Here is a 26632-nt window from a genome sequence, read left to right on the forward strand (position 1 = left end):
GAGCATGTTTTGTTTGCAGTTGCATGCACCACAGCTGTAAGACCAAAATCTCAATAATCTGTACTTATACATAGATGCAACTATGGGGCATTGTCTTCAACTGCAGACAAAGCAAATTACCAGTAAAATTTATTACATACTTGGATTTTCACCACACTAAATTCGAAAGGATTCAAGATCCTGTTTTAAAAGTTAAAATCTGTAAGACGCTACAGAGAAATGATCTCCTAATATCTAAATATAAAGAGTCCATTTCTGCTAGAAAATGAGAGAAATTTGTTGTCTGATCAAGGATTCCTATCATTCAGACATCTATCAGCTTATTTTGCCTGAGCTAAGTTTAAGGACAAAAAAAAAATAAAAAAAAAAAGAAGTTAGGAATAAGACTCAAAAAAGATCCAAACAACAAAACAAAATGACAGAAAATCTCAACTATGTCAAAAGACCTTTTCAGTTGTTCTAATCAGAGCAAAATGTTTTAAGGAGTTTAAGTTTTAACAGTCTCGAAAGAAAAGCTTTGTCTTCTCATCAGTTTCAGATTTCTTCAACATTTCCCTAGCAAGTGTCCAGGATGTGGAGGAATTAAAAGAGCCTGCAGTGAAGCTCAGTAAAAGCCAAATTGGCCCCAGTAAGCTAGTTCAACAATGCCTACACATGGTATTACTGGACCTGCCAATAATCCTTCAATAAAATATACTTAACACTCAAAGACTTCTTTGGCCTGAGTTATTCACAGTTTTTGTTCCAGAATAACTGCAGTGATTAGGAATTTCATTTTCTTTCTTAACTAGTGCAATTGTACCACACTGATGTTTAATATGGATGCTATTAATGAGGAAAAAATGCTTTAAGCCACAGAACTTAATCCTGTGTTTACACGATATTGGCAAAAATGTACTAACATGCAAAAGGGCTTTGAACAATACAGAGGTATGTTAACTGTAAATTAGATGAGAAATGATATCAGTAGGGCTAAAGATTGCTTTCATGTAATCTCTTCCAGGATGATACCGCTGTTTTATAGCATTTGGTATTCAACATAATTCACATAGTTCTTTCACTTGCATCATACACTGAATCAGAATTTCTCAAAGTCTTCTGGAGATCTTCTAAGACCTACAACAAACACTGTGAACTCAGTATTCAGAAGACACTGAAAATAACGTTTTAAGCATGAAAACTGAAAAATGCTGCCAGCATGACCCCTTGATTCATCTAGTTTGATAGCAGTGTATACTCTGCCAATTTAAAGGAAGGGGAGGGAATCTGCATAGTACCAAGCGAGGGAGCAGCTGGATTTTTGTTAATAATTGGTAGTAGAAATGAGAATAGATGAGAGATTCCCACTGATATTGTGGTATCTTTCTTAATCTAGGAGATTGTGTTCCTGAACACTTCTTTCTAATGGTTTAAATTAATGAGAGTTATTAGTGTTGTTGTTATTATTTATATGTTCCTTTATAATCCTTTTGTTCAAAATAACACTTACTGGTTATATGTCTTGTTAGTTTTATGAAATATAAAAGCAGGACATATGTAGTCTCTCTCTGAAAAAAAGTCCCCTAAATAAAAAATAAAGGCCACCCAAATCCAACTTAAACTCCCACACCCACTGCATTCAACAATAAGCATATACTTCTTATAGTACAAAAATTGTGCTCCTAATGAGGAAGTGGCATCTGTTCAGCTGTCTCTAAATGCTTCATTGTTTTATGTCCTAGCATAACAAGACCGTGACTTCTCTTACCTGCTCTTTATTATTACTGTTCAATAGACCAGGTTTCTTTTTCTTTTTTATAGGACTTGTTGACGCATCTTGTGGTGAGTGGCCATTAGAAGAATGTGGAGGGCTGGGAAACTTTCTTTTTTGTGCTGTGCGTTCGGCAGAGCCAGGATCTATAACAGATACAAGCAATACTGTTAAAGAGTGCATATTAATGAAAAACATTCAGCCAAGGATTTGTCATTCACACTTTACCACTGAACAGAATAAACATTCTCAATTGCCTTTCATCCAGTCACTTACAAAACTGGAACCATGGACTTGCTAAGCTGTGCCACTGTTAAGTGAATTCTCAATATATTAATTTAGATTAACATTAAACTTTTTTTCCCCCCATGGAATTCTGGCCATTCATCTAATTTTAAATTTTAGTATCTTTTAGAGTGTAACAACAATTACATTCTGTAGTGTAACAGAGTGCTGTTCCATGCAAATCTATGCAATCCCACTTAAAAGAATAAAAATAACAATTTCTGACAACTACACAATGTCATTTAGAAAGATAACCAACAGAATTTATATCATGATAAATGACAAAGTCAAACACTCTTCCTATTTCCAGTATTTAAATATACCTACTGAAATGTGTTAAGAGAAAAAATCAAATTGTCCGATAGTCTGAAAATAATATTGCTTCAAACACTTAGTCATTTGTAGTACATGCTAAATTGTAAAAAAGATAAAATTAAGACAAGACTAGCACTCTAGTAGTAAATTTTGACAGCTAGATAGAGTAACAAAAAGAAAGTGACACAATTTTTTACTGTCCTTCACTCTCGCATTCACAAGCAAATTACCAGAGCAGTTTAGTAAGTCACAGATTCAATCTATGCCCACAGTTATTACTCCAGGTAACAAAGCTGGCCAGAAGGGAACATGTGCCTGTGTCTCAGCTGCTCTAAGTCGCAGTTTGCTATCTTAGTGTAAGCTCATCAAGCAGCTTAAACTAAATATCAGCAACTTAAGTAGCCCTGATGTGTGCCCAGGTAGCTATGAACTGAAAAAATTCTTGAGAGACAGAGAGAGAGAGAGAGGAAACTGAAACACAGGTCTACCCATATATTGTTTATCTTCTAGTCTGTTTCACTCCTCCAATTATGCTGAATTGTTATTAATACACTTTAAAAAACAAATCGATTAAAAAAAAAAAAGCATCACTGACAAGCTCATCAGAAATATCCTAGGTGAAAATATGAGCATTTGCAACTTTATTTTCTCAGAACAAAATTTAAATGACTCCTAATGAATATGGAAAGCTCAGCTTAATTACAAAGTACTAACATTTTTCAAAAACAAACAATCATAGTTCAGTGAAACAAGTTTGACAAAAAAAGTGGAAGTATAACAGATTTTGTTTAACATTTGTTTAATTTTTTCTTAAGTTTTTGATGTATGTAGCCAAACTAAATGATAGATAAAACCCAAGTGGTCAGAAGTCATCACTCTCATAAAGAGAAACAACCGAAACCTCCCTGGAGTCACTTCCATATTTTCAATTCCCCACTCACTTGTGCTAGTAGAAGTGTTTCTGTGGCTGCATGCAAAGCCATTGAGAAATAAAACCTGTCTAAAAACTAACTTTTTGCTGCAGCTTTTTTATCTGTGGTCCCCCTCACTGCACAGCCACGCGTGCATGTAACACATTCAGCAAAGCAGCTATACAGGTGAGAACGATGAAAGAAAATAGGAAATGCTGCTTTGGGGACTGAAGCCACCTTGACAGCTTTTTTGGCAGAGTAGTTTTTGGCAGCTACTTGACAGAAGCCAAAGTCAATCAAACTGCTGGTTGGGATGACCCTATTATCCCTTCCCTCCTGGATGTGTGATCCTTCCAGACCTCACTGAGTGATGAGCTCAGTTGCATCAGGTTGCTAAGTCAGCAGAACTCACTGAAACACTTCACTTGAAGTCTCCAATGAACAGCAGAGGTACCAGAACAACCGCCAATAACTTATCAGCTTATCAGAGCATGCATGTTGTCAATAGTTTGAAATTGAATACAAAGAATACTGAAGGTTCCCCCAAACAGAAAAATACTGAAAATTACAGCATTAGACCATGTCATGTGGGCAGTTGATGAGCACCTTTTTCCCCACAGATGCTTCCCAGTCTGAATTTTAAAAATCTATTGAATGAGAAAACATCACTGAGCTACAAGGTAGGCCCACGGTCTCCTCAGTCCTCCCCAAAACAGGTACCAGAATGCTGCAATACAGAGCTGGACATATTTGGATAACACTTTACTCGCATAATTCTTCACACCTCCCAGATCCCAAAATGAAAGGCAGTATTAACCTCATCAGCGTTACTATCAAAATCTATTTAACCTTGTGTGAGGAAGATATACAGAAACATTCACAAGACTAAAGACTGAAGAACACTTTTGGCAGCATGACCATAGCAGGTAGTTAGCACTCCCAGCCATCTAGCCTACCTGGGGCAGATGTCCTGGGCCTGCTCCAGTTTTTAGCCAATCACCTTAAATCAAAGTTGGGCTAAAATGGGCAATTTAGGTGCCATTCAGAAGTGAATCATGCCTGAGAAGCAACCAGAGGAGCTGGCAGATGGCCTGAGGAGGTAACATTTCAGGTATCTGATTTGAAGCCACTGCCACTGCTTTTGTCAGGGCTCTCAATTAGCAGGGCAGGCTAGTAGAGTGTCCCCGCTCCTTCCAATTCCCAGCCCTCTTGGGTAACATGTCACCTTCCCATATAGCCTGTATAAATCCCCAGTGCCTTCAGGCATAGTTACGGAGCTACCTGAATTTGAACAGATGTCACTCTACTCTGCCTGCAGAGCCAGTAGCAGGCAAGAGATGTGTCGGGAGCCTGATTCAGATCTCCAGAGGACAATGGACTTACTTCCTCATACCATACCGGCAGGGAAGACTGGGCATGCTGCTAACTAAGGTGCTTCCGTCAGGCAGCTGAGGTTACGTGGACTGGACACAGCTCTGGGATTTTATATATATGAACCAACATCAGCGTAAGAAAGAGAGCTTGTCAGAACATATCAAATATAATTCCTTTCTACAACAAAACCACAGATACCACAAATAATATGGCCACTGACACGTTCTCTTTAGACATTCCTAAAAGAGCCAAGGAAATGAAGTTTATTTTAAAACTGTACACAAAATAATGCCCTGTGAAATTGAAGCTGGACTGAATCTCAAAGATGAGGTAATTTGTCACATAGCAGAAATCTTAGAGGGTCAATGATACAATGAAAAACTAGATTAGATTTCCAGATGATCTCTGTATTTTCTACAAATGTGAAGGTCAAACTGTCAATAAGGAGAAATAAAAAACTGGCTGCAAAAATGATTTGCACAAATGGAGCTAAGGTTAACACGCTAGGCAGAAATAAAAAGATTCTGAATAACAGTTGAGCATATACTAATAATGAATTAATGACTTCTCCCTGTTATGAAAAAGGCCAAACGACATTGATGTAAAAATAGGAGTGATACATACAATGTAGACTTAACCTTGGAATGCTTGCTTATAAAGCTTACGTTTATTGAAAATAGTGTATTATTGAGTGGACAGAGTGAAACAGTTTCAAGAAACTACACAGTTACTAACGTAGAAAAACTTTGAGAAAACATGCTCAAAAAACTCCATGATGCCACTCTATCTTACTCATGATGCAAGCTCAAGAAGTGATCTGAAGATGTGTCTAAGCATTTCAAGACAGACATGTATGGAAGAAAATATAAAGAAAGATGGAAAAGGTGTAGTAGAAGAACTTCTGCACATGCGAAGTTGTCTACATTAACTTGGGTCAATCAGTCTTACCTATTATAATTAGCTTTATATAATTAGCTTTATACTCTACAGGTGGGCCCAGACACATTACCTATCAGTTGTAATGACAAGCATTTTTTTTCCATTTCCTGGAGCTTTTTAACTTTTTTCCCCCCCAAAATATATAACTGCACAGAAAATAGCAGCTGTTTTGACTTCTTTCCACACGATTGTACAGAAAATTTGGTGCTATACAATGACTTAAGACTGACCAAAAGCTTGGTAACATGTCAAGATAATTATTAAGAATCAGGAAAATTGTAAATAAATATGAAAAACATCTGAAAAACACAAAAAGCTAAATGGAAGATACAACTGAGGGAGGGATAAGAAATTTAGGAGCATTTGTCCATCCTGAGTTTTGTTCATAGAGAATAGCTGCACCAACTTAACCACATACATAATTTTGACAATACCAGGAAAAGTGTTATGCTCCTGGAGTTACGTAGGCACAGCTATTTCAGCAGTGCTGCCTAGCAGAAATGTTGCGCTGGCTGTTAGAGGAATTTTTCTGTTGACATAAGATATAAAATTTCGGCAGAATGTAGTTAAGCTTGTGTAACGTAATAATAATTATATATATATGTTCTAAGTTACCTTTGGCACTAAGAAATATGACTTTTTCCCTCCTACCCCTCCCCTTTCTACATCAGTAGCCTGTGTGTAGGACCAGTTATTTTCTCACATGCCTACGCTGAATTAAACCAATACAGTATGTCTGAGACCATCACTGTTACTTGACTTGTTTCAGTTCACGTGACTTTGCCTCCTACTCCTTTTAGACCAAAATTCAGATTAATTTGACAATACAACAAATAGTCAAATAAGATATGTCTTCTAAATATGAGAAAAATACATCCACTTCTCCCGCCTCCTTAAGCAACTATGACTAAAAATCCTAACACAGGTACAACTACAGTGACAGACTAGGGTTGTTTTTTTGTTTTGTTGTGGTTTTTAGTTTTTCTTTTTTGTTTTGTTTTGTTTTCCAATTCAGCTGATCACATACAGAAGCTAGCAGAAGAACTCCTTTGGTTGGCATATGCTTCATATATCCCAAGAGAGCTGAGCTAATACAGCTATCATGAAAGAAACACTGCAGCAGCGTCAGCTAAACCAAAACCCACAACTTAACCAAAGCAATCAAACCTAAAACCAAAACAAGTTCTGAATTCAAATTTTTCATTAAACTGGAATGGAGCTTACTCAGCATGGGAACTGTTTGCATTCAGAGTGATCAGCAAAAACTGCATCGCACCAGTTTTTTTTCTCATCCTGCCATCACCACGTGGCTCAAACAGTATGTACAACATCAGGCTTTGTTTCTTTTCTATAAGCTGTAGTTCTCAATGAGGCTTTTCCACACGCTCCTGAAGGAAGCCATAACTAAACTACTCTTACTGTGAAGTGCTGACCATGCCTTAATCCTTGTTTTCCCAATGCAGAGATCTGAAGAATTGTCTCTCCCTCCTGAAAACAACATCCTTAAAGTACTTGCAATGACCTATGAGCTTGAGTTTCTCTCCAGCAAGTGACTCTCTCAGCATAACTCATTGAACAGACTTGGGCATTTATTTCCAGAGTTTCCATATGCTGGCACAGCTTGAACCAGGAGGGTAACAGAAGCGTGTAGCATTCTGCCCTTTGGCTTCCATTTCTTACTCCCAGGCGCATAAATGCCACCAGCGGAGCACACTGTGACACTGCACGTGGTGCCTTTGCTCTAGTATGCAAAGAAGAAAATGGGGTGTAAAATTTAAGTTCTTCTTTATTGGCTTGCCTCCATAATGTCACACTTTCTCACTTTCAAATTATGTTTTTTTCCAAAGCTGCCTGATTCAGGTCAGAAAAGGGTTAAACTGCTATTAGCTAAACAAGAACTGAATTGCAATTCAGTAACTGCCAAATCCAAACTACACTTTAACTGGAAAAAGGTACTGATTCAATACTGATTGAACCAATGCAATAACGATCCCATAGAAATATATGGTTGGTTAACCAATTTTGAAAACTACTTTACATTAAACTAGCATAATTTTCTTCTGTGGCTCAAACCTGAGAATATTAGGGGATTTTCAAATAAACAAGTGGTGACTCATAAAACACACAAAAACTGACCTAAATTATGATTTTTGTGTTTTGTTTTTTTTGTTTTGTTTTGTTTTCAACTGACAAGTTACTGAAATGCCAAGAGATTTTCTGGAAGCAATGTAAAATATAACTTTAAGAAAAATAAGGAACAGACAGGAAAACAACAATGCAAAGGCATTTTCTTTCAGATTTAGTTGTGCCTTTCTCTATCACTATGTTTACCAATCACCAATTTACCAGTCTGTCAGGGAACTAATAATATAAACAATCTTTAATTCAGCTCAGGTAAACTAAGAATGACAGTACCTAGTTTCAAACTCTAATTAAGATAGAGAATGCCTAAGTTGTATTTTATGAGAATTTTTCTTGACAGCAGTGCTCTGTTTAGCACACACTGACTCTCGCTCCTCAACTCTTCCAGCTCTGTTAGCAGAATACGTGTAGCTGTTCTGAGAATAGGATCAAGAAATTCACCCCTGTTAAAATAATCTGTCAGGAGGAAGGGCAATTTTTAACCTGGATTAGTTTTCCAATGTCAGTCAATTTAATATTTATTACTTGAACAAAGTGAAACAAATCCAAGAGGAAAGAACAAAGACCACCGAATTTAAACTATACAATAACCTGGTGACTAGGACAATTCTATAGGAAGCCAATTTAAGTTTCTGCTCAAAAAAATAACACCAAGAATTTATTATCTCTTACATGTTAAGCAAATATTTTTAAAAAGGTGTTTAATGAGCAAGAACAGTCTCACTTAGGACTCTATTTCACAATGCCAGTTAATTGTCAATCAGTATGTATCTCTGCCATCTCCCTGCTTCTTCTACAAAACTCCTGTCGTAGGTTGAGCAAGACAACTTGAACCAAGTTGGGTCAGATGGGCATCAACTGGACACCCACCTTTTCTACTTGAAAAGGCACGGATCAGACTTAAACGGCACTCAGGAAGAAGTTAATATGAAATGTTCAGTACTCTAAACAAAGGGCATTACAGAAAAAAATAACTGAGCATTTCATTAAAGATTATATGATAAACCAATCGTTCTACTGAATAATCTTGCCAAACAATCTTACTCCCTTTATTTCTCGATTTTTTTAGATTTTTAATTTTACCTCCACATTATTTAAAAATTGTTTCTAGTGCAAGTGAAAAAATATACTTGAAATAACCTTTTAAGTTCTCAGTAAAAGCTACTTGTTTTTCATCACTAGTTTATTATTAATTGTTCTACAATGTTACCAACGTTGACATAAGCACTTATGAGTGCTCTCCCAAAGCATCCATTGGGAAATGACAAGCTAGCCTGAGGTTCACCTGAAGTTTAGAAATCACTGTTTAAATATGCCACCATGTAACTACAGGATCACTATCTACTGCTCACAGAAGACTGGCCTAACTTCACCTAGACTATCACTTTTCCCTTCCTTCCTCCTCCTCAAAAGCTCTGAGTGCATATGCCTTAAATGGTTTGAGGAAGAATTGTGAGACAAAAAGGAGCAATTTCACTGTGAGCATCACGATCATCTGATTTGGTAGATCAAGCTTCAATTACTTACAGTTTCTAGAAGTATGAAGTCTCCCATTTATACTTTTTTATTGTTATTATCCTGAATGATTGCTAACAGATTTATGATTTTTCAAACCCTTTACTTATCATACTACAGCAAGCTGAATTATCTACAAAATGTTTAACAATATGATGGGTAACTCTTTTAGAACATATATGCAGACTCTGAGGCATTTTAATCTTATGCCAGGATTTTGAAATATGACCCAGTTGCGATCAACCACTAAAGCCCTGTTTACATTCCAGAAGCTTCAACTGATGCAATTAACCCAATCCAGTTGCTTGATGTAATAAATAACTGAGGTTAGCTATGGTTGTGTAAATCCTGATTAATTCTTACATTACAGTTTTGGGCAAGTACAGAAAGACATTGTTACACGTCTTCAGTGCAGGACTTTGAAAGATAAAAACAAGAAACACATGCAAACCTCTGGCAATATAGCAGAGGTAAGCAGCTTATAAACTACAGCCTGGCTGTAGGGGGACTTGCTGCCCCAAGGCACTCCTGAAAAAAGTCTCAGGCTGTACTACTTCACACTGAAGCATTCTCAATTATTTTTCACATTGAAGCAAAAATTTCATACTTGGTATCAGAAAGTTGATAAACAATGTTTTATTATGCAATTGTTACAATATATATAATTTATTTGGGAAATTTGATTTTACTAATCGTTTTATATTTATATTCAAAATAAATGAACAAAGTCTTTACTGCTGAGAGATGCCCTTAAGATGCCTTCAATACAAACCTTCAGCAGGACAAAATTTGCACTAGTCAGAATTCTCACCATTAAGTGTAGTAGTGTTTCAGGATATCATTTGATGACACAGCTAAGACCATCTAATGACTAGTTGTCACTGACAGGACAAGTCTGATCCTAGCAATGACATCCATCCAGCTCCCTAGTAATCTGGTTCAGGGAGATAAGCACATAGAAAACTGCTTCTATACCCAAGTCCTTAACTCACTTAGACTAGGACTGGCTAAGCGCCAGTATAGATGCAAAGCAAACGTAAGGAATGTATGACTGATGAAGGGATGGAGAGAGTTAAAGAACTCCTTTTGACTAGTTACTAGACAGCCAAACTAGCTGAAGTACAGCTGACGCCCTTATGGAAGTCCATCTGCCACCAAGGCTAACTTCTATCAACAGGAAAGTAGATGGAAAACCGACCTGAGAATTATAAAACAAACAAAATCTTCCAATTCAATAGTATGAAAAAACTTATTGATGAGTCTACTGCTGTCCAAAGAAAACAAGTACAAGTGAAGACAGAACTTCATCAGACAATGATTTAGCTAGTTATACTGCTCTGGGAGCACAACCTGGAAACATTCAGGAAATTCTCCAGAATGACTTGAAAGCTCCATCTTGAAATATTTAATAAACAAGTTTAAGAAGTAGTCCATAGGGCTGGAAAAGAAATACAACAAGATGTTTCTGTCAGACATGTTAATGTATCATATGCAGAAGACAAAATATAACAATAATCTAATCCCTGGCCTTTCTCCTTCGCTAAATAGCAATCCTCTACTGAAACCATTCTGTTTTCTCAAACTCTCTTTATTCTCTTTAAGCCATCATTTCCCATTTCCAGTTTTCAGATGCCTTACACCTGCTTGTTCTGATCAAGGCAGCAGTATATTTTAAAACCCCATCTTTACTGAAGCTGCACATTCACAGCTTATAGGAAGACCTAAATTAGAACTGCTACAGTAAGTCTTCTCCTCCTGACTATTGCTATAGACTCACTCTTAGACACCACATTCTAAAGCCTAATAAGTCTCAGCTATGGTTTTATATTTTAGTTTCATTAGAGCCTAAACTTGCCTAAATACTGGCTGCCAAACTTCTACACTTCCTGCACTCAAGTGGTATATTCCTGCCCTCTCTCTTACACCAGTTCTGGCAATCTACCAAGCTATTTCAGCACACTAAGCTAGTAGAAAACTATGCATGTTTTATGGTTCAGTTAGTTTCCTGTCAGCTTAGCTATTGAAGGAAGTGGATAAAACTGCAGCACTGAGCAGTTTGACCAGCTTAGGCTGCTTTGAAACCACCACCTTACTTAAACCAATTCAAAAGTCTATGTTGACACCTTTGTTACAGATTAAACAATGCATGTTTCAGCTGCCCAGGCCCCAAATTAGCTGTACAAAGCACACTGTAGCAGAGCAACTTACGCTACAAACTTGGAGCACAACAGCTTATCCAGGACAAGCGTGAAGTTAAACAATACCATCAATTTAACTTCTGCACAAGCTTCTTAGACCATCAAGAACAAAACCAAAAAACACAAGCAGAACTCTGTGCTTAACGGTTTGTCTACATAGGGTCAATTTCCTCATCTACATCCTTTCTAAAACACGCAAAGCAAAATTCTGAACAAGATTAATGTTACAAGAGGAAACATTGCTACCACTATTACACCAGTATAGAACCTTGCCACATTTTTTCTACCTTATACAGAGTGTAACAACAGTTTTAAAATTCTGGTTTGTGAATTTTCTGTTGCAGAAACACTGCATGGAACTAACAGACAAACTTGTTTCAATACATATAACAAGCCAAGAAAGATACATTTTAGCAGGCGGCCTAGAACATGGCCAACTCTAGTACTAAGGAGATGACATTCATGTTCCACAGTCACTTCCTTTTCATTTTCTAAGCAAGCTTCCTATACATTCAACTAGTATAGAGTTCTACCACCAATTCATAAATTAAGTTGGGAATATAACAAGGCTTATAGACAAGTCTTTATCTATCTATTTTACATCCCACAATGCTTCTTCACCGACAAAAATGTAGCTGAAAGGGCTAAGAATGGGTGATGGTTATTTTTCCCCTTAGAATAGTGCAGGCACAGGTTTTGCCCAACACACACTTCAAATTTAACAAACCAAATAAAGAAAATGAGTAGTCAGTGAAGTATAAAAACACGAGTCATTTTCTTACAGGTTAGATTGCTTAGAATTGAACAGAGCCCAAGCAAGGGGAGCTGCAAGATCACGTGTGCAAGAGCCGAGATTGTGAGTTGAAAGAAGTTGTCCCTTCCAATAACCATGAGGGATTAAATCAGCTTACTATCCTGGGAAATTTCATCTTAACCCTACAAGAAAAGCAGAAGTTTTCCTGTGGGCTTAATTCATTGAATCACTACACCTTGAGGTCAGACCAGCACTACAATTAATGCAAGGGAATTACAACCTGTTGTATGGATCATACATTTGTTTCTGTGCTGAGTAAACAGTAGTGCTAAAATGCAGACAACTACATAAACAGGTATTAGACTCATAAAAGGCTTTTAGATATTGGATGTCAGAGTGATATAAGTAATACTTGAGCTCACTTGACGCATGTGAAACTCTTATTAGTATCAGTATCTGTGTCAAAGTCTTTTTAAGGTGAACCAAAGCTGAAATATGTCATATCACCCCCTCTGTCTCCTATATTGGCTGGGATCTGACAAGCACCACAAAGGAATTAAGTGGTGGGACCACAAAGCTGGGAGCAGGGAGGACCAAGAATTTCCCCTTTCAGTTACAAACATTAAAAAAAAAAAAAAAAAAAAAAAAAAGATTAATTTTCTGCTAGCTTAGTAAACTGAAATATGGAGGAAAGTAAACATTACAAACAGTCCAGGGATGGAGATTGGCATGCAAGACAAGAAGCAGAGAAGGGGAAAAAGTACAGGGAGAAGGGGGACTAAAATGAGGGACTGAATCTCTTCTGAGCTGTCAGATGGTAGGTATTATACCATCTAACCATACCATGAGAACTGAAACAAGAAAATTACTGTCCATTAGTACAAATATGACCTAAATTCAATTTAATAACCATGTTATCTCCACAAGATCTGTAATTAACAACAAGAGAATGCAGATGACCTGTGCCAAGCTTTTAAGACAATTACATCTGTGCAGTCAAGAACTGACAGGACTTAGGACCCCTGTAGTAGAAATGTATGTATGCGCCAGAATTTAAACAGGATGGTAGTAGCCATTGCTGCTGTTTTACAGAAATAGCTTTCAGGTAAACCAAGCTACAAAATCTGCTGCAAGTGCAAAAGGAGTGTGGACAGGCAGCTGGCAGTCAATTACAACGAACTGGAGCAAGTGATTATGCACAAGTATTTGATTGAAGGGCTTTTCTCCCCCACTCCAAATGACAGTGGCATTATTTTCACTGATAATAAATGGTTATATCTTTGGCTTTCTTTATACCGAGAGAGAACAGCATTTGCCTCTAGTAACTTATTCATAGGAAAAACTACAGAAACCTGAGGGATAGAAATTCTCAGTCACCTACAATTCCACCGAGTTTTCTTCAGGTGAGAATAATGGGAAACATATCAGTATCCTTGAAACCACTCTGTTCAGTGGACCAGTTTTTATGGAAATGTAAATGTTAATGTTCTTCTTTATTCTTAGGACAATTAGGATTGGTTACCAGAAGTAACAATATTAAGGTAGTATTTCCTTCCCCTACATTGCAAATCTAGAAGTACTTCAAAGGAAGCCATTGTTAAGTAAGATGATACAAAAGGGTGATGTTTTCTCTAGGAACCTAACCTTAGTTATTTGTAAACCAGAAATAACAATGGAGCGTGCAGGTGGGTGGACGGGGTTGACATATAACAAAAACTCAGCAAAAACTGAAACCCTTTCCAAGGTATGATGGACACCATAAAACATACAGTGAGTCTTGCATCTTCACTGAAGTGCAGTTTCATTGTAGATTACATGATTGCACAGCTCCTGCTATCCTGTTTACAAATATTCTTCGTTGCTGTAGAACACACCTGAAATAGTCCTTCTCACTCACCTTTGGATCGAGTGGAGATATCCATCCCCTCCACCACCTCCTGCTCTGCCTTTATTTCCTCTTCAGCCAAACTGCAGGAGTCAAAAAAGTGAATTAGAAGAGTTTTAGATTATATTATTCCATGTCTAACTTCATACATAGAAATTCAACATGACATGGTCAAATACAACTATATTAAGATTTCTGATGAAATTAAAGGTCTGCTATTTGCCAGAGTATATACACTGACCAAAACATGGAGAGAGGCAGTCCCGGTACACACGCATGCTGCATGTTACCCATCACAAAGGCAACATTTCCATACTAACAACAGCTTTGTAACACGTATGCCATTGTCTGTATAAATCGTACAGGACAGACAAACAGGAATTCTCTTCCTTATGCCTCCTCTTCTAAGGCCTGTATAAGCTGTGTGAACAGACTCATGCTAATGTTTAAACACTCGCCTGCACCACTGAACAGATTAGCTGAAGTAACAGATTTAGCAATGGAACAGCTTGCAAAATTAGAACGTAACATGCAGTTTCAAAAACTATTAAAATAAATAACTTCAAGGATTTTTAAATGAGACTCTGTAACAGAAAACTAAGTATTTATGATCCACTGGCAATACAATTCCATTAATTATTATTTTTAATAAAGAATACACAGAACTGAGTTGTTACTGTCATTCAACCATGGGATCTTATACAGATGCTTAATTTATTCCAGGTAGGATTAAATGATTCAGTAGATGACAAACTAGATCTGACTTGCTAGTATTCTACTTTCTTATAGTTATGCCATTCAGGAAAATAACTCAATACATTTTACTAATTAAGTCAGTTTGGAGAAGGACGATGGAAGAGAGATGAAAAAAACTAGAAGTACTGAGTTACACACCAGTTTTGCAGCTATGACTGTTATAGATGAATGATAAAAGAAAACATGACATTGCAGCAAGCCCAAATTCAAAATAATGGACAAATGCAGTTACAGTGCTTGAAGCAGGTATCATAGTTGTCTACCAATACCACCAAAGCATGACAGCAAAGCAGGATGTAGATCTTTTCCTCTGCAGTGAGGATTTTCTGTCTAGTTTGTTAACGTAAGTTGTTGCTAATACCAGTTTATGTTGATATGGCAGACTGTGAGCTACTGCTGCTAAGAGTGGACAGAGATTTTCCCTTCAGCCATCCCAACAATAGGGACAGCTATTTCTACCATGAAGGCCAAGAGGGCAGCTACAGGCCTTTGCTTTAGCCAATACCATTAAATCTGCCTAAGGCAGATAATCGGAGTGTTGAAGTAACAGGGAGGACTTAGTTACATTTATAACAGAAAACTCTTGAGACTGACAAACAGTTTGTATTAGCAGGAGTTTTGTTACTGGTATAAGTTAAAACAGTTTTCTAAACAAAGTAAAACTTACCAGCAACAGGACTTTTTAGTCTGGTATTTATCAAAACTACTTCTGAGCACCTATCAACTCTCAGGGGGTTGGGTTGGAATTCCTTTCATATTTTACACAGGATGGTTACGTCAGCCAAAATTTTAAATACAAATGAACAGAGCTCAATGTATGGAAGACTCAAAGCTGAGAAGATCCATGAACTCCAGAAAACATTATTTTATATTTGTCATTCATATACAGTAATAATTCACAAATTAAGCACTTTAAAGTCATAAAACACTGAATACAAGTTCTATTAACTATGCTGCTAATTCCAGGAGCACGGAAAGGGAGCCATGTGACCAGAATTGTCATAAATGGGTAGCACTGTTGACCGTAGCACAATGTTTCTCAGATTTACTTTGCACAGACAAATTAAATGCATAGTAGTCTTGACCATAATATGATGCTCACTGGTTTACTATGCATGGAAAGATCAATTATACTGTGCATTTGTTACATCCTTTCCCAGAAGGCTTCTAGCAAAGAGGAGCTCACAGTGTGTGGCAGACACCAAAACTTGCCCTTGCCCCTTCCCTTTCCTAAGAAATAGAACAGACGGGCTTACAGGATGGGTTCATCACTCTCTTCCCATGTTGCAATCTTTTTTTTTCTTCTCTTTCCCCATATAAAATCCTATTTTCATATCACCAAACTGTAATAAAAGAACACTTTTTTAAAATCGACTTGTAAGTATAATACACACTAATTCTGTCAAGAGTGAAATAAGTTGGCAGCACACATTACCTGTTTTAAAATATAGATCCTGTTTCAGCCACAGATTAGAACATAGAAGTCTTGTAAAGACTCCGTTTGAAGTCTTAAGATCATTTTACACTAGCTGCTACTAAAAGGAAAGGTCTCTCCAATAGCTGACTTAATGTTCCAAAAATCATGTCAATTTTAACTGAATCAATTCTGTGATCTAGCTCACTGTGCAGCTAGATGTGCAGAAAAGGGGGGGGGGAAGGGCTGGCGGGAGTGAAATACCCTTTTAGCAGGAGCTCCGGTTTAATTTACAGTAAAATGATGATGTTCCAGATTCATCCAAATGCATCAGATGCATTTTGATCATAGAATCATTCAGGTTGGAAAAGACCTCTGAGATCATCCAGTCCAACCTTTAACCTAGTCCTAAAGTCCACCACTAAACCACGCTACTAACTTCTACTCCTACATGGTTCTTGAACACCTCCAGGGTTGGTGACTCAACAACTTCCCTGGGCACCCTGTTCCAATGCTGCACAACCCATTCAGTAAAGAAATTTCTCCTAATATTCAACCTAAACCTCCCCCAGCACAACTTGAGGCCTTTTCCCCTTATCACTTGGTGCTTGGTAGAAGAGCCCGATCCCCACCTTGCTACAACTTCTTTTAAGGTAATTGTAAAGTACAATAAGGTCTGCCCTGAGCCTCCTCTCCTCCAAGCTAAACAACCCCCATTTCCCTCAACTGGTCCTCACAGGACTTGTGTCCCAGGCCCTTCACCAGCTTTGTAGCCCTGCTCTGGACACACTCCAGGGCCTCGATGTCCTTCTTGTAGTGAGGGGCCCAAAACTTGAGGTGTGGCCTCACCAGAGCTGAGTACAGGGGGACAGGCACTTCCCTGGTCCTGCTGGCTACTCTGTTTCTAATACAAGCAAATATGCTGTTGGCTTTCTTGGCCACCTGAGCACACTGCTGGCTCACGTTCAGCTGGCTATTGACCAATACCCCCAGGTCCCCTTCTGCTGGGCAGATTTCCAGACACTCTCTCCCAAGCCTTAGTGTTACATGGGGTTGTTGTGCCTCAAGTGCAGGACCCAGCACTCAGCCCTGTTGAACTTCATCCAGTTTGCCTCGACCCATTGGTCCAGCCCATCCAGCTCCCTCTCCAGAGCCCTCCTACCTTCATGCCTAACCTGCTGTCATCTGCAAACTTACTGTGGGTGCACTCGATCCCCCCGTCCAGATCATTGATAAAGATACTGCAGAGAACTTGCCCCACTGCTGAGCACTGGGGGTACAACCTCATGGGAACGTGATACAATGAGAATAACACAATAGCTGCCCCAAGTCAGCGTTAAGAGGCAGAGCATTGTGCATGAATACAGGGGGAAATGGGTGTGGCAGATCAATACAGCAGCTTAGGAGTGGGAACTGTTCCTACAACCCTGACCAAAGTAGCAGGGGAAGTTAGAGCTGACTGAAGGTGATTTACTCCTGCAGGCCCAAACCTAGCACTGTGGGGGTGTTACAGGTCAGGACTCCTAAGACTTCTTCACTCAAAATCTGACTCTTCCCATAAACTGAGAGCAACTTTGGAAATTCAGCCAGCTCTCCCATCACCTTTTAAAATGGTCTTTCAAGACATCTAAAGAAACAGGAAAAACATCCTTCAAAAGCAGTTCCAAGATGAACAAAGTATCTTGACTTGACACATCTCTGGTTTATCATATAAAAGATGATGTCTGAAGACTGCTTCTCCCAAAGACTTGAAATGTAAAAGAACAGTCCAAATGGATTCACCACTAGATACAAAGGTTATACATCTCTCTTAGCAATGGAGGTACATATATCCTATACACACATCTGCACACTGCCCTTCACCCACAACTAACACAAAATTCAGCAATTATATAGTATACTATGAAAACTGACCTTTATAGGAGCAGATTGTATCTCCATATTCTCTATTACCTTTAATGTCTCTCAACTGGAAACAATGGCACAACTATTTAAGTAGGTAAGAAAACTACTGAGATTATTCTAAAAAAACATCAAAATGTTGGGGGGAGAGTTAAATAACTGTGTTATAACTGTGTATAGTATCTATAAAAGATACTTAAAGTTCACAACTCTTCAGAAGCATCTCCCATTGTTTTATTGCTGTAGTGTATTATGACTTGCACAACATGACATTGTTTGAATGATAGTAGTGGTGATTGTAGTGGTAATTTTTAAAACTCAAGCTTGCAAATACATGCTAGGAATTCACAGCAAGTTTACAGTAACTTTTCTAAAGCTGACAGATCTTCTCACCTTCGTACTTTCCATCATTACAAGCAATATTCTGAAAATGCTTTATGCAGCACAAACTTCCAAACCCAGCAATTTCATTAGCCAAAGATTTCAAATGAAATAATTCAAGAAAAACAAGTCCTTAGTAAGAGGTATCTTCTTATTACACATAATGAAAATAAAATGAAAATCAAGAACAGCAGTAAAGTAAATACAAACAAGCATCTATTTTTATGTAAACAATAACTGTGTGATCAAGTAGGCCAGTCTAGAGAGTTGTATTTTGAGGAGATTTCATTTTTGCAGGGCTTAGAGCTGTTATTTCAGATAGCATGCAGTACTATCATGCATGTGTATTATGAATGTGATGCCCTCAGGTTGCAACTCAGACATGATTCTGGTATGTATGCAACTAGGTAACCAACTGAATACAGAAAATGCCTTGTATCATTCTGAATGATACTGTTATTCTCTTATTTGCTTATGAAGATGAATGAACATAGAGGTACTTTAAGAACACAATTGAAAATGAAGCTTTGCCAGTTTCACTGTCAATTGACTAGAGCACCAATTAATCATTTAAAGCTTCCCTACTAGTATGGACAAAACTTACTTTAAAAAAGAAATTGTTTCCTAAAACGTTAAACTAACTTGTTTCATACAAATTATCTTAACATGTCTGAATGAGAGGGGAAGGGGTGGAGGTTATTCCTTTGGGGACAGTTGTGGACAGAAAGAAAAAAAAATGAGGATTGCAAACATACAGGATTTACTGATACTTCAGAGAAGAAAAAAAAAAAAAAACACCTTAGCTGCACAATTTTTAAATGCATTCTCTATTAACCTGAATTGTCTTGTTTTATTCGAATGAAATACAGTTTTTCAAATTTCAGACAAGAAGTAGTCTCTTCTGTTTAGAAAAATAATTCCTGTAGTATTAGTACTTATCTAAAAAAAAATGTACAAACACAAAAATCTTTAAAGCTGCTCTAAACTATATAAACTACCAAGAGCAATTAAAAGTTGCAGATGAACTACTGCACCTTGACATTTAACCAAGAAAAACTGACAGATATGGAAAACCACTCAAAACAGCCAATGACCATATACACAGTCTAGATCTACATTAGGGAATAAGCACATTAATTCTAGAATTATATATTTATGGAATTCATTCTCCCTTTTAATTAATAGAAAACAAACAAACAACAAAAAAAAAAACCACTGATTTAAGACTATAAGCACTAAAACTGAATGTCATCCTTAAGATAATTCCTGCCTCTCCCATATCACATTTGTGAGTAGCAAATCTAAATAATGATTTCCAAAACCTGCATTCAATAAAAATTTGAAAAAAATATTTGCATGCCATTGCTGAATAAATAGCAGCTTTGTATAAGCACTCACCTATAACAGTCTCTTACTCATCGGTAGCTATGCTATTTATGCAGGATTCTTAAAATGGCGTCTGACAGCACTGCACTGCCTCATTCCTGTACTGTAGTTAAAATGGTAGCAGTTTATTCAATAACAGTATCTCTTGTTTAAACAGAAGTGCTGTATTCGAAGCAACTATCTAAACATCAGAAATGATATGAAGTATGACAAAAGGATACCTGACATCTGAACGTTTATATAAAAAGGCACAAGACAGAGATTTGTGAAGTCACAGGTTACTAGGGAAATCACTCAATTTTAGATTCACTCTCCAGTTTGAGCCTCTCATGTTTTACGTTTCCTTTTGTAGAATCCCCTGCAAAATGCTCCACTTCTACTATTTAATTAAGATACACAAAATGTTTATTCAGCTGTCTGCATAAAGCAATGGTTAAGCTAGTTACTTCTGCTGACATGCAGAGCCAAAATAGGTATTTTTAATTTAAAGGACGTGCAAGTTCTTTTTAAAACCTTACTCTTTATCCAGTACATTCAAAACAGTGCCACAAAAGAGAAAATCAGGGGCAGGAGGGAGACCCTTGGTGTTACATGGTCCTCTGTAAGACTATAAACTCTCGAACTGAGGCCCAAGCAAGGCAACAAGAATAGCTATAGATTTCAGAAGCCAAAACCATAATTTGGGAACAATAATGTTTGAAAACAAAGGTTTACACTGGCTACATTAAGGATGTTAACATCCTGCTACAACGTAATTTTAATCTCACAGTATTAAACAGATGGCACAACAACTACCAGTAAAGGGTTAACATAAGGATGACAAACAGCTATGAAATATATAAATTTCCGTTTCTATGTAGCAATTTCTAAATTAGACTTTAACCCATGAATATCAGACACATCTGTTAAAAAAAAAAAAGTATAAAAAATACTTTTTAAAGGCAATTTAAAGGGCCAGGCTATGTGGCCTACTACAATGGTTTTCAGCCTGTGATTTGCAGACCCCTCAAAGCCTGTGTACTACTTTCCAAGGGTATTGCAGAAAATAGGTAAATCAAACCTTTCTATTAGGCTTAAATGCATTATAATGGGATTCATATGCTCATGGGAAAACGTTAGGGATCCACAAATATCAGAATTTCAAAATTTATGTCTTAGTGAATAATACAACATTCTACACGGGCAAAGGTTATGTTCAACTTTTATGATATTTACAGGATTCAAATCAATATCCTGAATTCCAGACAAAGAAGAGGAGCGCTTTCACAGAGATTTATCACCCCTTATCCAACCGTGCTGAAGTGGCACCATTACTATGCAAAACTGACCATCACCGATCACTTTCCAGCTACTGGCCCCACATGACCAATACACTTGAAAACAAAGCAAAAAGAAAATCAAGAAAAGCCAAAACCAACAAAAAAAAAAACAACAAAAAAGCAGAAGTGATATCACAAAATGGGAGACAGCTCAGGAAGAAGAGCCAACTGAAGTTTGTGAACACTGATATGAAGAGATGAATTTATAACTCAATCTATTTTTGATTGTTGAGCATGAAGTCCCTTGTAGTACATGCCTCTTTAGTATCACTGCAGGTTTTCCCCTACATTTCAATATTCCTGCCTAAAGAGAGAGGGAAAAACATCACATTTGGAGTGGTTTATACTCCACTTTTTTTATTCTCAGTATGTTAAGTAGTGTCATTTGTTTAAAGAAATCATTCATTTTTCCCTAGTACTATTTAGCTTCCAACTAAAACAGCTTGCCTGGGAAGAATGAGGGAGGCATGTAGCTTTTAAAAAGCTACTGTTTTCATCGTAGTTTATAATCTAGATCACTCCTTTGTTTTTCCCTCACTGCATTCTTTGTCCAACTAATTATAAAAGTAACTGGATGCTGGCACTAAATAATAATGGCTAATGATACTCATCCTGGACGATACAAATTACTCGTCAGTAGCCAGAAAACTTAAAGTGCAATTATACGATTAACTGCTAGTTACATTAGAATAATGGCCATTTACTACAAGCTGAATAAACCTCAGCTACATTGCTTCATTTATGTTCTACCTAATTGTGAAATTCTCAAGATCCAGTCCTATAAAATCTTGGGCAGAAAGAATATGTGCTTTTCCCCGGTGACTATCACTTTAACAAAACCCTATATTCCATCTGTCCTGAACAGCAGAAAATCTGCAGAGTGCTTCTTATTATGCAATCTATGAAAGTGAGTGATAACATCGTACCTTGACAAAGCACCAAAAATACATGAAATTCTTCAGCTTGGCTGAATTTGCTTTACTAAGGTGGAACAAAGATGGTAGAAATTTCCAGAAGGCCTTTCTCAGTCTTGCCACTGCAATTGTCAATCTTTAACCTACCCTCTGCTTCTATTGGCTCGAGTACTCCATGGAGCAGCGCGATTGGGCTGATCTGTAAAACAACACTGCTGTCTCTACCTTGCCTCAGACATCTTGCTGCAATGCAGACATTTATTTTTTGTGAACTATAAAAGAATTATATTTGAGTGATTAAAAATAGTGAACCTTAACAGACTCACGATGCTATGTTTCATTTCATGTACAAGGGCAGCTTACACAAATATGCTTCACTGTCAGCAATGTGTCTGGAGGTGCAGATTTGAAACAGATCCTAGTTTAACAAAACCTGTGGGAGCCATTTTAATACAAGCTTTTTGATTGCAGATCACTTACTCCTGCTTCCTCACATTAAACAAATATTATGTTGTGCAATTTTTAAGACTGAAAGTAAACTGCTAATGTGTATAAACTAGTGCTAAGAAAATAATGTCCAAATGTAATTTCTGTTTTTAGCAATTGAAGAACGAAGAACAGAATAACTCCTTAGCTGTGTTAGCACCTTTATGTATGCTGAAAAATGCATTAAAATTGCATACAAAACTGCTATCACATGAAACTCAGAGGTACAACCCAGCAGAGTTTTAGGTTATAAACTGAACTAGAGATACTTAGAATGCAAATTATTTATTTTTTTCTTCTGGGGGGGGGGCGCCGCCCCATTAAGAAAAGTGAGGTACTCAGAGTAACATACTCATACAGGCAAACAACTAAGAAGAGGTAAATGCCCATGTTACAGAATGTTATCTTGGTAGCCTTCTATAGAAGTTAACATGCAAGTGTACCTAGGTGCAGTCATTTTCAAAGCTACCTGAGTTCTAAGTTCTTTCCTAAAATCATGAAAGTGTGTGAACTGCCAAAAAACAGCACAAAAATTACATTAAAGCACAGAACAGCATCTTTCCTCTGCTTTTGTAACATTTTTTGTGATCACTGAAAACCTAGTTGTTAAAACAGGCATGCAAAGGTTACGATTAAAAGCTTAATAAAGGGCACAAAATGTTCTAAATCAGTTATGAATCAAGCAAGCTTATCTGAGATTATGCTTTGTATACTATCAAAAACATACGTTCATTAAGTACTATTTACTTTACTTTGTAAGGTCATTTCATTGCTGAGTACTAGCGCTTTCATCACACCTTACAAACCTAACGAAAAACCAAACTGCGCTTTACCCTACAAACATGGTAATTAAGGATCTATGAACAAATAGCAAGTAGAATATTTTTCACTGGCCTGAGGTAAACAGGAAGTATAAGCTTCAAACTTTAGAAGCAAATTATCAAAAAAAACGTGCATTCAAATTGGAACAGTTTACATGTGCAAGTCCCTTAAAATGGACGCTACACAAATCGGATTTTTTATATGGCTAACCACTAAAATCACTTCATCTACTGGACAAACTGACCCAGTAAAAGCAAAATGTTTGGAAAACTATTAAAAATGTTCAGAGTAGCATGCTGCTTACTTACCAACTGTTCAAGCACCCATCTCATTTTTCCAGTTAAGAAGATACAACAGGCTGGCAGATTTGGGAATTGATCAAAAAGGAATTTCTTGAAATAATTACGTAGCATTAAACCAAAAGTTAAAAAAAAAAAAAAAGATAAAAAAACAAGAACGAACACAATGTACTACTGTCAAGAACCACAGATGATTTTATATCCTCTGGACTCCACAACAGAACTGTGGCTGATACAGTGTAAAACAAAAAGGCACAGATAAAAGGTACATTAGTTTATTCAAACTATGTAAAAGAAGAAAGCTAACAGTTCAAAAGCATTTTCCATAAAGAATCAGATTTGTAAACTGATGTACTGCTGCATTTTATTGAGCAGCAACCCATTTCCAAAATCTGCAGCATAAAAACTCCCTTTTAAAGGAACAAAATATTAACCATACAGTGTCTCTCAGAAAGAGAAACACATTGTATTAATTATTCCTGCAAGAAAAAGAGTTCAATAATCGTTTTAAGTTAAGATAAGCTGCATAAAAAACATGATGCAACAGCACACCACCACCTAGGCCCAATATCTACAATCTGCCATTAGCACTTTTTGCTGATGTCTAGGTTTTTAAAAATCCCGTATTTTTTCATAGATAACTTATCTTAGCTATTCCATTCACTGTTTAGAAAGGTAAACTTGCCTGTTCTTCTGTCTGCCATTATCCCTGCTTGACTCCCTGTAGGGCAGTTAAATGCATCTGCTCCCTAGCTTCCATTTTCTCTTCAGCAGGCATGTGACACAACAGACAATAGTGCTGGCAAACTGCTCAGAGAGAGAAAGCTTCTTTGGAATACCAGGATCTTGTTAAATTCTAAAAACACCATCCTCCTGTGCAGAAGTAGGTATGCCAAGGTTTTGCCAGTCTGCAAAATAAAGCTGTGGCTAATGGCTACTAACCATGTGACCCAAGAAAGCAAATTTAAACAGTTTCAACTTAATAAAGTGCTGTGGTGTGAGTTTTGCACAACAAATCACAGAGAATCACACTCTCAACCCACAACTCATAGGTCTTAGAGAAAAAAAAATGTAAAAAGTAAGGCTTACCTCTGTGGATGCATTGTTAACACAGTGTTATGTCAATACTTATAAAACATGGAGGACAGGCTCTCAGTACTCAGACAGAAAGGGCTTGGCACTTCAGCTTGATGATCTGTCTTCCCAATAAAAGCTAATCCTGGATTGGCTACTTTGCTAAATCTGAATGTAAAGCTTCAGGGGATTGGCTGAAACACTTCCTGAGCGATTATCTTTGTGCAGCTCTGGCAAGCAGGAGCCATCCTGTGCAGAGAGGAGACAGGCTAAGCTAGGCCCGTGGCAGCAAAAGAAACTTGGGAAGGGCCCCCAAATATCCACCTCCCCTATAAAACACACAGATTTTCAGGCCGAGGGAAGTGATCACCAACTGCCTGCCTGAGCAAGCGTGCCCCAGCACGCCGCTGCTGAAGGCAGTTGGATATTTTAAACCCGAGGAAGGAAGAGTTCACCCAGGTCACAAAAGCTACTCGTTCCAAACAAAACGCTAAATTCAGTTATCTGGTGGCCCACAACATGTGTTGCACGGGGAAAGCAAGGCCACAAGAGGACAAAATGTACTGGAAGTGAACGTGCACAGGAGGGATGGAAATCAAAACTTGGAAATTTGGGGAGAATCCTCCTGCACACCAACACCCACAGGAGCAAGCACACGCTGACAGTGCGAGTGTTTTACATACTGTATGCCAAGCCCTGCATGGGAAAAACCTGACGGCTGATTTCTACAGAAACCAAGATACAATAGAAATTGCATTCTCAAAGAGGGTTGTTGGCATTCGTTGCGTGCCTTCCCCATATATAAAAAATGCTGCAGAGAACAGCCCAAAATATCGGTATCGCACCAGATACTGTCTTCTCAAATTCCCGCCCCCCCCTGCGGCCCCCACCTTTCAGCCTGCTAGGGCTGGCTGTTCAACAAAAATCTGACTTCCGTATGAGTCGGCTGCAGCTGCAGTTTCCTGTCTATTAACCCTGTAGGACTTGGTACTTTTTAAGATATAAGGCAGGCCCTAAGAAGTAGGATTCTCTACGTGGCACACTATCAGTCTGCTTTCACAAAAATGTTAATATAGCTGTCCAGCTTTTTTTTTTTTTTTCTTTACATTTTATATTCTACTGAAATTCTGCAAATGAAACAAAATGAGAAAACAGCGTGTAAGTGATCCATTTGATCTCGAGCCAATTCCTAAAGATTTTATTCAAAAATGCATTAATTCATTTCCCTAAAATTCTGTGATTCAGTTCTCTTTCCTAATACAGTGAAAGTGGGAGGATTTATCGCTCTGCCAGGGAGGAAGAAAGTGTCGACTCCATATGAGTATTTCAAAGGTCAAATCTTTAGAAATGCCCCACCGAGGCATTACATTCTGTTCAGAATTTTGCATCTGTATTAGGTAGTTAAGTATTAGTATTCTATAGCCATCAACAAATTATTATGGAAATTGTAGAAAAGGTGACTCTGACACACGCTGCACATTATCAAAGGATTATTTATACAAAAAGAAAAACTAATGGAGTTGTAGAGAAATTCAATATTAAAGCAATAATTATCAAATGAGCTGAAATAACAAAAGCAAAATAAACATAATGCCAATAGATTTAGAATTGTGCAAAAATGATTACAGAAAACCATCTCCCATAAATCAAGACCAGTTGCAAACAGAATATACGCACTTCACTAGCTTTACCCGAGTGCAAATTATGCCAAAACAATCACCACAAATAAGGCTTATGCCCCCCTTAGCTCCAACCAGCATCTTTCACAATATAACTACTTTACCATACAAACCTCTTGCTTGTGAACTGCC

The 26632-nt window shown here is 37.5% G+C and overlaps 1 protein-coding gene across 10 annotated transcripts in view; it reads right to left on the minus strand.

Moving 5' to 3' along the window:
- Window positions 1-24985, minus strand: part of ZMYND8 (zinc finger MYND-type containing 8) — a 59356-nt gene extending 34371 nt beyond the window's left edge. For 4 of the 10 annotated variants that reach the window (XM_035344191.1, XM_035344185.1, XM_035344184.1 and 1 more), the window contains exons 1-3: window positions 24837-24983; window positions 14081-14151; window positions 1748-1896 (exon numbers count right to left, since the gene is read on the minus strand). In XM_035344191.1, the coding sequence (XP_035200082.1) occupies window positions 1748-1896; window positions 14081-14151; window positions 24837-24850 (234 nt within the window). In that variant the 5' untranslated portion in view covers window positions 24851-24983. Of the gene's footprint in view, window positions 1-1747; window positions 1897-14080; window positions 14152-19919; window positions 20004-22152; window positions 22285-23756; window positions 23807-24432; window positions 24562-24836 lie in introns of those variants that run through there. The other 6 variants (XM_035344186.1, XM_035344190.1, XM_035344187.1 and 3 more) reach the window with 6 other exon arrangements.
- Between the last annotated feature and the right edge of the window lie 1647 nt (window positions 24986-26632).

The sequence above is a fragment of the Oxyura jamaicensis genome, chromosome 20 (assembly GCF_011077185.1).
Source record: "Oxyura jamaicensis isolate SHBP4307 breed ruddy duck chromosome 20, BPBGC_Ojam_1.0, whole genome shotgun sequence".
In the NCBI taxonomy this organism is placed as follows: domain Eukaryota; kingdom Metazoa; phylum Chordata; class Aves; order Anseriformes; family Anatidae; genus Oxyura; species Oxyura jamaicensis.